The 13,924-nt window shown below is 41.0% G+C and overlaps 1 protein-coding gene across 2 annotated transcripts; it reads right to left on the bottom strand.

The window, feature by feature from the left end:
* Nucleotides 1–746: 746 nt before the first annotated feature.
* On the bottom strand, nt 747–11,147 carry LOC135550768 (PRKR-interacting protein 1 homolog). 2 transcript variants are annotated; one of them, XM_064981873.1, is made up of 6 exons: nt 10,986–11,147; nt 10,712–10,790; nt 10,416–10,516; nt 10,208–10,293; nt 10,011–10,075; nt 747–3,953 (listed from the first exon to the last, which is right to left on the bottom strand). In XM_064981873.1, the coding sequence occupies exons 1-6, from the start codon at nt 11,112–11,114 to the stop codon at nt 3,856–3,858; spliced, it is 558 nt and encodes a 185-aa protein (XP_064837945.1). In that variant the 5' UTR covers nt 11,115–11,147; the 3' UTR covers nt 747–3,855. The 2 variants fall into 2 exon arrangements, with proteins under 2 accessions (XP_064837945.1, XP_064837946.1); XM_064981874.1 differs by having other exon boundaries at nt 10,017–10,075.
* Nucleotides 11,148–13,924: the final 2,777 nt, after the last annotated feature.

Raw genomic sequence — 13,924 nt, 5'->3', positions numbered from 1 at the left:
TGTCCTTCTGGAAGGTTTTCCCATCTCCACAGAGTTACTTTGGAGCTCTGTCAGACTGACAATCAGGTTCTTGGTCACCTGCCTGACCAAGGTCCTTCTCCCCCGAATGCTCAGTTTGGCCAGGCGGCCAGCTCTAGGATGAGTCTTTGCGTTTCCAAACTTCTTCCATTTAAGAATGATGGAGGCCACTGTGTTCTTGGGGACCTTCAATGCTGCAGAATGTTTTGGTACCCTTCCCCAGATCTGTGCCTTGACAATCCCACCTCGGAGCTCTACGAACACTTCCTTCAACTCATGGCTTGGTTTTTGCACTGATATGCAGTCAACTGTGGGTGCTTATATAGACAGGTGTCAGCCTTTCCAAATCATGTCCAATCCATTGAATTTACCACAGGTGGACTCCAATCAAGTTGTAGAAACAGCTCAAGGATGATCAATGGAAACCGGAGCTCAATTTAGATTCTCATAGAAAAAGGGTCTGAATACTGTTTTTTTAATCAATTTGATAACATATTTAAAACCTGTTCCATGAGAGTATTGTGTTTAGATTAATGAGGATTTTTTATTTAATCAATTTTAGAAAAAGGCTGTAAAGTAACTGAATGGAAAGGTCAAGGGGTCTGAATATTTTCTGAGTACAGTGTAGTTTTGTGCCAACCCCCTAAAAGGGGTTAAATTTGTAAAAAAATATATATATATATATATACACACACACACACACAATACCAGTCAAAAGTTCACACATCTACTCATCCAAGGGTTTTTATTTTTACATTGTAGAATAACAGTGAAGACAAAACACACATGGAATCAATCATGTAGTAACCAAAAAAGTGTTAAACAAATCACAATATATTTTAGATTCTTCAAAGAAGCCACCCTTTGCCTTGATGACAGATTCGCACACTCTTGGCATTCTCTCAACCAGTTTCATGAGGTAGCCACCTGGAATGCATTTAAATTAACAGGTGTGCCTTGTTAAAAGTGAATTTGTAGAATTTCTTTCCTCCTTACTGTGTTTGAGTCAATCAGTTGTGTTGTGACATGGTAGTGGTGGTATACAGAAGATAGTCTTTTACCAAATAGGGCTAAGTCCATATTACGGCAAGAACAGCTCAAATAAGCAAAGAGAAATGACAGTCCATCATTACTTTAAGACATGAAGGTAAGTCAATGCGGAACATTTTGAAAGTTTCTTTAAGTGCCGTCGCAAAAACCAAGCGCTGATTAAACTGGATGTCATGAGGACCGCCACAGTAAAGGAAGACCCAGAGTTACCTCTGCTGTAGAGGATAAGTTCATTAGAGTTACCAGCCTCAGAAATTGCAGCCCAAATAAATGCGTCAGAGTTAAAGTCACAGACACATCTCAACATCAACTGTTCAGAGGAGACTGAGTGAACCGGGCCTTCATGGTTGAATTGCCGCAAAGAAACCACAAAATAAGGACACCAATAAGAAGAGTCTTGCTTGGGCCAAGAAACACAAGCAACGGACATTAGACAAGTGGAAATCTGTCCTTTGGTCTGAGTCCAAATTTGAGATTTTTGGATCGAACCTCTGTCTTTGTGAGATGCAGAGTAGGCGAACGGATGATCTCCACATGTTTATTTTATTTTACCTTTATTTAACCAGGCAAGTCAGTTCAGGGGGTTTGAACTTGCAACCCTGCCGTCCCAGGGTCGCCTAGTGATTCCCACCGTGAAGCATGGAGGAGGTGGTGTGGTGGTGTGATGATGCTTGCTGGTGTCTGTGATTTATTTAGAATTCAAGGCACACGTAACCAGCATGGCTACAACAGCATTCTGCAGCGATACACCATCCCATCTGGTTTGTGCATAATGGGACTATCATTTGTTTTTCAACAGGACTAAGGGGCCTAGCCCAAACAATGACCATTATTCCTCTTCCACCAAACTATACAGTTGGCTCAATGCATTGGGGCAGGTAGCGTTCTCCTGGCATCCGCCAAACCCAGATTCATCCGTCGGACTGCCAGATGGTGAAGCGTGGTTCATCACTCCAGAGAACGCGTTTCCACTGCTCCAGAGTCCAATGGCGGCAAGCTTGACACCACTCCAATCAACGCTTGCCACTGCACATGGTACCTTAGGCTTGTGTGCGGCTGCTCGGCCATGTAAACCCATTTCATTAAGCTCCTGACAAACAGTGCTTGTGCTGACGTTGCTTCTAGAGGTAAGGAGTGTTGCAACCGAGGACAGAGTTCTGTGAGCTTGTGTGGCCTACGACTTCGCGGCTGGGCCGTTGTGTCTAGATTTTTCCACTTCACAATAACAGCACTTACAGTTGACCGGGGCAGCTCTAGCTGGACAGTAATTTAACAAACTGACTTGTTAGAAAGGTGGCATCCTATGACTGTGCCATGTTGAAAGTCACTAAGCTCTTCAGTAAGGCCATTCTACTGCCAATGATTGTCTACAGAGATTGCATGGCTGTGTGCTTGATTTTATACACCTGTCAGCAACAGGTGTGGCTGGCAGGGTAGCCTAGTGGTTTGAGCGTTGGACTAGTAACCGAAAGGTTGCAAGTTTGAATCCCAGAGCTGACAAGGTACAAATCTGTCGTTCTGCCCCTGAACAGGCAGTTGACCCACTGTTCCTAGGCCGTTATTGAAAATAAGAATTTGTTCTTAACTGACTTGCCTAGTAAAATAAGGGTAAAAATAAAAATAGCCGAATCCACTCATTTGAAGTGTCCACATACTTTTGTATATATAGTGTATACTCAACCTTCACATAAGTTCAGTAGGGGAAAAAAGTAAGTTATCCTATTCAGGTCAAACACTTACTGTAGGACTTGATACAGAGATTAAACGGTTTAGGATGTGTTTTTCAAATAAGGATAAAACCTGATTCCTCATCTATGTAAAACTGTAGAGATATGTCACTGGAGGACCCTTGACAATAGCCACCGAACCGGTCTGGCAGGTGTGAAAACTGAGTAACTGTGGGTGATAGTCCTTGGCAACCAACAATACACATATTTGAGGAAGGAAAATAAAGCATTACACCAATCTTGTTGTACAATGGAACCGCCAATAGCCGATTTGCAAGTCAAGGTCAGCCATACCAGCAAACTAGTTCAAAACTCATTCCATTAAAGACTACAAATACTAGTACTCGACTACTCTTGTTACAAATATTAGACCAATTCTATTATCCTTCCCCAAATTAATTTCACATGGAGGGTGGAATGAGTGGAGTGACCCTATGAGTATTATGTCCTGCTCAGCATTGTGGAAATAGCTTGACAGTGCTACCTAAAGTAATTGTATATCTAGTGAAATTGGGTTATCATTTAGTAATACATTCCAGAAGATTCTATTGGGGTAAACAGCAAATATAGGCCCAATTCTTCCCAGATGTTTATGAAAAATATATACACAAGCATAGTATAAAATAAAATGTGAGAAATGACGCTAACACACAACAAGTTTCAAAGTAGAGACATGCATGAAATTAACATCTTGATAATCATATTCATCAGGGCACACTGTAGCAAAAGGTTTTTGCAACGAAAAACAAAAACGAGCAAGTCTTATTTCAAGTTCAGGTAGTCCCTCCCTGTTACAGACCATTTGGTGCCTAATGAATACAACCCAGCTTTGTCATCCTCAATTCAAAGAATCTAACTACAACCACAAGTTGGGAAGAACAGCAGTTACCTAACAGAGGCTTATCTCCCTTGGTTCGCTCTCAGATAATGTCTCAAATCCATGACATTGATCAAAGCTAGGCTGTGTTGCTTGGCTGTGTTGACTTCTGAACTGGTATTAGATGTTGTTCCACCGTTCAATTTCGTCTTGGAGCACGTCTCATGACCCGGAGCCATGCATTCATCTCTTCCCCATGACGAAACTGGGCGCCTCTGCATCATCCTCAGCCTCCCTCTCCTGGTCGTCCTCTTCACTGCTGGAGGAGGACTTCTCAGAATCTAAAGAGAGGGGATACCAAAAATAGTCAAAATCAGTCTCTTCTGCCATAGCGGGCTCTAGATGGCTGTAACACCTTTTAGCATAGAGATTGCCATTGATGGCTTCCACCATTTAAAAAGTAGTCAAGAGGGTGGGGATTTCTATGTGTTGGAAGTGATCATGCAATGATCGGCACTAGGGCTGGAAGTGATCAGGCAATGATCGGCACTAGGGCTGGAAGTGATCAGGCAATGATCGGCACTAGGGCCAGCACGCTAATTGTATAACCGACGTGAATAAACAAAAAAAAAGTCATAAAAATATATTTGCTCAAATTAATGTATTATCAACTTGATTCAAGTAGTAGATATACTATCCCAATTTCAGTAGTGTAAATTGATAATTGTTTTGCTACCTGAATGCATTTATATCAAACTGTCTCCATCTCCTCCTTCAAAATGCCTCCATTATCTGTACTACAGTGAGCATAACTCTGCACGTTCTCTGGTTTGTATAGATGGTAAAATACACCCTTAAAAATCCCCACTATGCTGAAATGAGCTACCAAATATCATCTTGGTGAGTGTGGACATTTATAAGCTAAAGTCATCAATGACGTTATAAAAACCAAGTCGAGAGCCATGCTAGGCGAGCAAACATCAAGTATGTGAGCAACGTGTATTTAAAAAAAAACGAATTTGCCTAAAATAAAAGGTTAAGAACAAATTCTTATTTTGAATGACGGCCAGGAACAGTGGGTTAACTGCCTTGTTCAGGGGCAGAACGACAGATTTGTTCCTTGTCAGCTCAGGGATTTGAACTTGCAACCTTTCAGTTACTAATCCAACACTAACCACTAGGCTACGCTGCCGCCCCGTAGTGGGAGAGCAGACTCCAAAAAGAAATACAATTTGCCTAGGCAGCTAGGCTGACGTAGGCTACCAATTAGCCTTGAATATTTAGGTTAGTATACATTGTCAGACGGCTCCATATGCATTCATAATCAATCACCCAGTTAATTAGTGTGTGTGCACATCTGACATTGCAGCTGTAGCACTTGTGCTAATTTTGGTCCGTTTTGTCAAATTTCAGTCAGAGCAGAGGCCGGAGTCATTCACCACTACCTGCTAGTGGGGAGTCGACTCCAAAATAATTGATTCCTCGACTCCTTGCCCTTTGACTCCCGGTGTCGACTCCCATTTCTGGGTGTAAAGTTTAGATTTCACTAGGAATCGACTCCTAGTCAGCATTTTTGCAACGGAGGAGACCGAATAGTGGCCGTAGGCTACTTCAAACAACAGAAACTCTTGCATCTTGCACGAGCGAAAGCGAGAGGCACAGTCAGGCATAGGCAGGTCGGCAACCAGATACTGCACTTGACACATTTATGAAATTGCTTATCCCAGTTAATAATAAGCATGCACCCATTAAGAAAAATACTGTAAAAACTTAAATCCACATTTTAATTGAAAAATTGTTTGTCTGAGCGGGATGAGGAAAAAGGAATAGCAAATAAGTGTCTGCACAACTGATTGGCAACTGTACTGCAATTTGAGAAATCATGTGATTATACCGAATAAAAATAAATCTATACTATGAAACAAAGATAAATGACAAATGATAGTAAAAAGCTTTGGAGCACCTTAAAATTACATTTTGGGCAAAAAGCTCCATCATTCATGGAATTAGCTGGCTCGTTCATGACAAAACCCACTGATATTGCCAACTACTTTAAATTATTTTTTCCATTGGTAAGATTAGCAACTTAGGCATCACATGCCAGCAACTACAGGGTTCTATTCAATAGAGCACACCACAGCAAAATGCTCTGAAACAATTTGGGTGGGTGTTTGTTATTGGACAATTTTTTACGGTATATAATTGGTAGTTAGTCTTTTCCCATCGCTGCAACTCCCGTACGGACTCAGAAGAGGCGAAGTTTGAGAGCCATGTGACCTCCGAAACACAACCCTGCCAAGCCAACCGAAAGGTTGCAAGTTCGAATCCCCGAGCTGACAAGGTACAAATCAGTCGTTCTGCCCCTGAACAGGCAGTTAACCCACTGTTCCTAGGCAGAATTCATTCTTAACTGTCTTGCCTAGTTAAATAAAGGTTGAAAAAAATATTTTAAAAACCCGAAAGCCAGCCTCACCAATGCGTCAGCGGAAACGCCGTACAACTGGAGACCGAAGTCAGCATGCATGCGCCCGGCCCGCCAGGGTTGCTAGAGCGCAATCGGACAAGGACATCGCGGCCGGCCAAACCCTCCCCTAAGCCAGACGATGCTGGGCCAATTGTGCGCTGCCTCATGGGTCTCTCGGTCGCGGCCGGCTGTGACACAGCCTGGGATCGAACCCAGGTCTGTAGTGACACCTCTAGCACTGCGATGTAGCGCCTTAGACCGCGACGACACTCGGGAGGCCCAGTCCCTCCATGTTTTAGTTTGTTTTTTCCCCCGGTTGGTGCCTAATGAATACGACCCATGTTCATAGGGCAGGTCTCTCACCTTTAACATTTGCAACTGTTTAATTAATAAATACCTTATTATCCACTTTAATGTTAACCCCCTAATATGTTTGTTTTTCACGCATCTCCAGAAACAGTCAACAAGTTTGGCTTTTTCTCCTTGGTTTTGTGTACGATTAAAAGTGTAGTTGGCTGTACAGGCTTTGCCGAAGGACTTTGTCTCAATATCATGGTTTAAATGACATTAAGCCATCCCTTTTTAATGTTTGTTCAAATAGGTTAACTGTCATGGTCAAAACATATTGATACAACAGTAGCTACGATGGGGAGAAGTCTGTCCATAATAAAGCATTGCTCTGCATTCTTAACAGCACTATCAACAAGGCAGGTCCTACAGGCCCTAGTTGTGTTGCACCTGGACTACTGTTCAGTCGTGTGGTCAGGTGCCACAAAGAGGGACTTAGGAAAATTGCAATTTGCCCAGAACAGGGCAGCACAACTGGCTATACATAGGGAGTTAACATTAATAATATGCATGCCAATCTGTAAATATGTGGTGGTGGAAATTATGAAATGTAATGCGATGTAGTATTTTAAACTGTATGTAACTGTCTTATGTTGCTGGACACCAGAAAAAAATAAAAAAATAAATAAATGGGGATCCATAACAAATACAACCAAAAGAAAATGTACTGCTTTAAAATTGAGATGGCCTCAATGGTGCTATCCATGCTGTCACAGATACCATAATGGCAGATAGAAAGTGAACTCCTCTTTGTATCTCTATGCTTTACACACAAGATCTCATCCAAACACAGATCAAATTGTCTGTCTCTTTGTGACCGTCAATAATGTCATAGTTTAATACAAATATGAAGATGGCAATGTTATAAACAAGTGAATCAAGGTAAAAAAAAAAAAAAGGATCTAATGAAAACCAATGACTGCATTAATGTTACAAGCTAGCTTTTATAGGCTGCATATTTCAATCATTAAAATAATTTTCATTTAGTTATTTTTCCAATATTTTGTCAGCATTGTGTAATCATTCTAATGTGAGGGTAAGAATGTGAATAGAGAAAGCTGATCCGAAGTGTCGCCTTCTTTCGATCCTATCGATATTAACATACACAGAGCACACAAACAATTAGGAACACTTATTTCCATGACAGACTGACCAGGTGACCGCTATGATTCCTTATTGATTACACCTGTTAAATTCCCTTCAAATCAGGGTAGATGAAGGGGAGGAGACAGGTTAAAGATGAAGGGGAGGAGACAGGTTAAAAAATGATTTTTAAGCTTTGAGACATGGATTGTGTATGGGTGCCATTCAGAGGGTGAACGGGCAAGACAATAGATTTAAGCGCCTTTGAACGGGGCATGGTAGGTGCCAGTCGCACCAGTTTGAGTGTCAAGAACTGCAACGCTGCTGGGTTTATCATGCTCAACAGTTAAGGGCAAAAGGGGATGTAGTGCAACTCAATATTAGGAAGGTGTTCCTAATGTTTTGTTCACTCTGTATACAACAACACACTTAAACCTTGTTCACACTGCAGGCCTTAATGCTCAAAACAGTTTTGTTTTTCAAATCCCTTTTGGAATACTGACTGTCCGAACAGAAAAGACATTGGATTTGTGTGTTCAGACTGTAGTCATTTGCGGACATTGCTATGCTAGTTGTCATGGTAACGGCAGGTATGTATGCAATGGCATAGGGTAATTGGTGGTAGTGCTTCCTCTCACTCAAAAGTTGTGTGGTAAGCTAAGATGTCATTGCCTGCCATTGGAAGTATCCCAGTTGCTTTGAACGTTCAAAAATCAGTGTAAGAACACTTTTAGAGCCTCAAAGAATAAGATGTTTTGAATCAAGTCCTTTTTGTCTTACCACAACAGTCAACTAGCTAGCTAGCTGGTTGGTTAGCTTGCTAGCACATCAAATATTATTGGTCACATACACATGGTTAGCAGATGTTAATGCGAGTGTAGCAAAATGCTTGTGCTTCTAGTTCTGACAGTGCAGTAATATTAACAAGTAATCTAACAATTGCCCAACAACAACCTTTTACACACAAATCTAAAGGGATGGAGGAGAATATGTACATGTAAGTATATGGATGAGTGTTGGCCGGGCGGCATAGGCAAGGTGCAATAGATGGTATAAAATATGATATGAGTAATGTAAGATATGTAAACATTATTAAAGTGGCATTGTTTAAAGTGACTAGTGATCCATTCACGCTGTTAAGCTTTCTTCACCACACTTTGTGTGGTGGACCATTTCAGTTTGTCCGTGGTGTGTATCTCCAATGCACTTCTTTATAAACTCACTCACTGAGTCAGCGTTAGACAATGTTATCTGAGGCTGACCGGAACATATCGCGGTCCACGTGATCAAAAGAATCTTGAAGCGTGGATTCCAATTGGTCAGACCAGCGTTGAATGGTGCTAGTCACCGGTACATCCTATTTGAGTTTCTGCCTATAAGACAGTAGGAGCAAGATGGAGTCGTGTTCGGATTTGCCGAAGGGAGGGCGGGGGAGGGCTTTATATGCATCGCAGAAGTTAGAGTAGCAATGATCAAATGTATTACACCCAAGCGTAGTGCAATGAATATGCTGATAGAATTTAGGTAGCCTTGTCCTCAAATTTGCTTTGTTAAAATCCCCAGCTACAATGAATGCAGCCTCAGGTTATATGGTTTCCAGTTTACACAGAGTCCAGTGAAGTTCCTTGAGGGCCGTATTGGTGTCTGCTTGAGGGGGAATGTACACAGCTGTGACGATAACTGATGAGAAATCACTCATTTGTTTGTAAAGTTTTAACAACCTAGTTGACTGTTCAGAAGAGTTGCATGGTCAGGAATCAGATTTATTTATGAGTGGTTTGAAATTTGGCTGGAAATATCTGATTCCAAGTGCTCTTTGGCTATTCAGACTATAGGAAAAAAGATCAGATTTAAATGTGCAAAAATAGAATTTGAGTCACTTCAAACTGCCAGTGTGAACAAGGCTTTAGTGAGCATTCTCTACGTGCTAGCCTAGCAGTTAAGAGCATTGGGCCAGTAACCAAAAGGCCGACAAATCTGTCAATGCGCCCTTGAGCAAGGCACTTAACCCTAATTGCTCCCGTAAGTCACTCTGGATAAGAGCTTCTGCTAAATTACTAAAATGAAAATATGTTTTGGGAAACACGTTACACATTTGTCTGTTAAAAAAAACAATGCAGCATTAAAACTCATAGGCTTAAGTTCCATGCTATTGGGAAACCTAGCCCTGTTCTGTAGCACAATATGCAAGTACAATTTGGCTCTTGCACTGCACTTACGAAAAATATTGCAGTCAGAGTGTAGTATAACTGCAGTGCAGTATGCTGCAAATACCGCATCCAAAATAGTTTTTTTACTACCGTAATTCTGAAATTACTGTGTCCAAAATACCACAGTCGACAGCAGTTACTGCACTTTTACTGTAGTTTCAAAACTATTCTTTTTTTGTAAGGGTGGCCATAGCAACACGAGTTGTGGACTTGCTCTTCGACACACTTCTGAACATCTGAGGGGAACATGTTTCAATAAAATCCATCACTTAAATGTCATTTTTTCCTTTTACCTTCACCTTTGTTGGCATCCTGCTTGGCTTTTTTTGCCATAAGCTTCTTCTGCTTCAGCTTTTCCCTGAAATACACATACATATGTGTAACATAAACCATCAAGTATACAGATTACAGCAGAGAATCAAAGAATAAAGGCCATGTATGCTCTATACATTTTTATTTTATTTAGCGGGTCCATGATTACTGCACCAACCTTTTCTTCCTGCGTTTGGCTGTTCTTTCATCAGCTGCCTGTTGGTTATCTGACACCTTGTCAAGATAGTCCAAATCCATCTTTTGCTGCAAGAACATTTTATTATTAAAATCTTTATTGGTTACCCCCACCGCTTGAAAGAAATTGGTTCCCATGAGAAACGATGTCGCCGGGTGTCATTGGGGAGCCCGTAATAAAAAATGCCCACCTTCTCGGTCATCTTGTCCAGGAAGTCCTGTCTCTGATACTCTCGCCTGCGAAGGTGTCTGTACACATGGAATTCTCCACTGCCAGCTCCTGCACTGGAGCCTGGAGAAGATTCATTAAATATCTCATCAGTGGGTTTAAAACATATTGCTTAGGCTTTAGGGTTTTTGAAAAATGCGTCCATACGCCTCTCTTGCAAGGGCTCGCTCTACTATTGGACTGCAAAACAAGGGAATCGTACATGCCCTTGCCGAACCCTGAGAATTCACAAATTCATCCGCCAAATTGCAGGCTTACCCATCACATCCCGCACAAACTCCGGAGGAGCCCGGGGGTTCCATTCTTTCGGTCGGTCTGGGATAGGAGCAGGTTTATCCTGCAAACATACGTGAGTATTCATAGATTCATAAATTAACTAAATACTTGCTATAGTCACACACTGTTCTATCTACCGTAACGTTAAGCACATATTCGCTGGTGCTAACGTCGTTAGTTAGCCTGGCTAACTGTGGAGATAAGCATGTGCCATTTGAAGATATCCTCAAAGGCCCGAACCTCCCCAGCCACTTACAGGGTTTCTCATCAATCTCTCCAATTTCAGGCGCTGCTCCTCTGCTGGAGTTTTGGCAATAATCAACGGCTGAGATTCCTTTCCTGGCTGTTTCCCTGGTCTCCCATCTTTTTCCTTGATCACCGCCATCTTTCGAATATGATGTTTGTCTTCTTCTACATTGATTTGTAAGTACAAGGTTTAGCACCGCCTAGCGTACTGGTGGGTGCAATCCTGGAAACGATACATTAGTATTGCGCTAAATTGGTTATTATGTTACTGTTGGTATATTAGGTAGGCACTCGTAGAAAAACACAATGAACGATGTTCCTTGCAGCATGTTATTCTAAAGTAGCACCTCCTCGAGAAAGCGTAGAAAAACACAATGAACGAGGTTCTTTCGAAGTAAGGTAGTTGATTTACCTTGCAGAATGTTTTTCTAAAGTAGCACCTCCTTGAGAAAGTTGTAATGCAGAAGTCTTGATAGGCCAACAGGGGGCACTCCTCCCCCTAGTTCAGGGATCGTCAAATACATTCACATGGGCCGATTTTTTTTATTGAGCGGATGGTCAGGGGGCCGGAACATAATTAAAAGTAATTTGTAGACTGCAAATTGACCGCATGACACCCAAACAGATAGAACGTTTGATTAAAACATAGTAATGTCAAACCTTGCTTATATTTGTATACACATATGTATCATATATTTGTATTTAACCTAGGCAAGTAAATTAGTGCCTGCCTACTATACCAACAGGAACAGCTGCCTGTTCAGGGGCAGAACGAGAGATTTGTATATTATCAGCTCAGGGATTCGAACTTGCAACATTTGGGTTACTAATCCAACACTTTAACCACCAGGCTACCCTGTTGCCCCATATATCCCTTGATTATGCATGTGAATACTTTGGAACAGATTTCCAAAATTAAAATCACTTGGAGCTGGTGTTTTTAGAGTATTTTATGAACATCAATTTACAAAAATGTAATTCAAAATAAATGTCAGCTCAGAAAACTTGGGGACCAAGTAAAATGACCCACAGACCAAATTAGGCACGCGGGCCGCCAGTTGGGGAACCCTGCCCTAGTTTAATCGGCCAATCTTCAGTTTCTACTACCATTTGTGGACATAAATTAATGATATATACCCACTGATTTTTTAAGAATATCTAGTTGCGGCCATATATATTGGCACCCTTGCAATTTAAAAAAAATTGTTGGATTTTCTTGTTATTGGATTTTTAACATTACAGAAATAAATATATTTTTGTAAAACATTTATTGAAATTCTCAAACATTCAAATATGGGGAGTTTTGATAATGTTGTGGGGTTGCTTTGCTGCATCTGGTACTGGGGAACTTAAACATCCATGCGCAAGGCATCATGAAGTCAGCAGATTATCTACGGCGAGGTCATAAAACAGCAGTTGATGGAGAGCACCCCTCAAACATTGAAGAATTAAAACAGTTTGCTGGTAAAAAATAAGGGGGGCCAAATCACAAAGGTGTAGCAAGCTCATTGATGGCTACAATAAGTGTTTGTTTGCAGTTATCATGGGAAAAGGCTATGTAACCAAGTACTAGCTCCGGTGTGCCAATAATTATAATTTTGTCCATGCCATTTGTCTCTATTACAACTTAAGTTTACAAAAAAATACAATTGGTTCTGCAATGTAGAAACTCCAATAACAAGGTGTTATTCATTATTATTTCAACTCATTTTTAGAAGAAATGTGGAATTATTTAAGAAAGGTGCAAGGATGGCAATTTATTTCACATCAATTTTAACTTATAAATGCCTCATGAGCTTTAGTTCAACAGTCATACCCAATCAGAACCCAAAATATAGTCTAAGCTTGTTTTATTCCAATGTTTGTGAATAAAATAAATGTAAACAGATTCTGTATAGACTCAAAACAAGCTTAAAACTATAATTTTGATATAATGGTCAGTACTTACATCCATAGCTCTGTCTATGAATTTGAGTGGTTGCATTACTCCAGCCCCATCCCTCTGCTTTTTACCGAAACAATGGTGGGGGCAACGCTTTGTTATTGTTTCAACAGTGGTTTTGCCCCTTTAAAGGCAAAAGCTTGGGAGACTTGGCTTGTTCCTGCCTTGAAAAACATATTCCACAACCCTTTCACCTTAAAAATTACATCCCATTTATTGTGACAATGTAACCAACTCCCCTACTTGACGCATAATTTCTTTGTTGGCCATTGCTCGACAACTAATGCTTGTTGGGCATGTTGGCATAAGATGATGCATTAGCATCACCCAGGAGAGGAGCGAGCGTAAGTTTAGCCTTAAAAAAATAACTCCATTCGTTTCCATAATAGCAATATTTTGTTATATTTAGTGTAGTTTTCCTAGTCAGACTTTGAACATCAACATCATGCACGTTGTTCAGTACAGAGCAACCTAACCTCACCAATCGATACCAAAGCCAACACACAATCAATGGTCTCTGTTATGACAATAAGCATATAACAACTCTTATGCAAAATACTCTGAATGGTCAAAGCCACAGTGTTTCAGAGTTTCAATTAGGCTTACTTTCAGTCCCTCCGAGAGCGGCAATTACGCAAGGCAAATATGATACACACTCAAAATGCATCAACTCGTTGCATCTGAATGAATTAGACTGGTTACATCCTAAACAGAGAGCAATAGGGATATTTCCCCCCTTTACACATCAACCGTAGGGAGAATGTTTATGTCGAGTCAACCAGGCAGATATAAACACAATTGAACTCCCAATAGGCACACATACACCATACACACTTATTGTGTGTGTGTGTGTGTGTGTGTTTGTTCATTCCTGCATTTGTGCATACACGTATGCTTAACAGGTTGAGGGAGGTCCGGAAGCAACAGGGGTGGTTTCTCCCAGTAAACTCTGTCTGAGCTGGTTTGTGAATGCACTCGAAGACTCCCATATTTTAATAGGCTGTGGC

The sequence above is a fragment of the Oncorhynchus masou genome, chromosome 12 (assembly GCF_036934945.1).
Source record: "Oncorhynchus masou masou isolate Uvic2021 chromosome 12, UVic_Omas_1.1, whole genome shotgun sequence".
Taxonomy (NCBI): domain Eukaryota; kingdom Metazoa; phylum Chordata; class Actinopteri; order Salmoniformes; family Salmonidae; genus Oncorhynchus; species Oncorhynchus masou.
The sequence above is the reverse complement of the archived record's forward strand: the minus strand, read 5'-3'. Positions and strand labels throughout refer to the sequence as shown.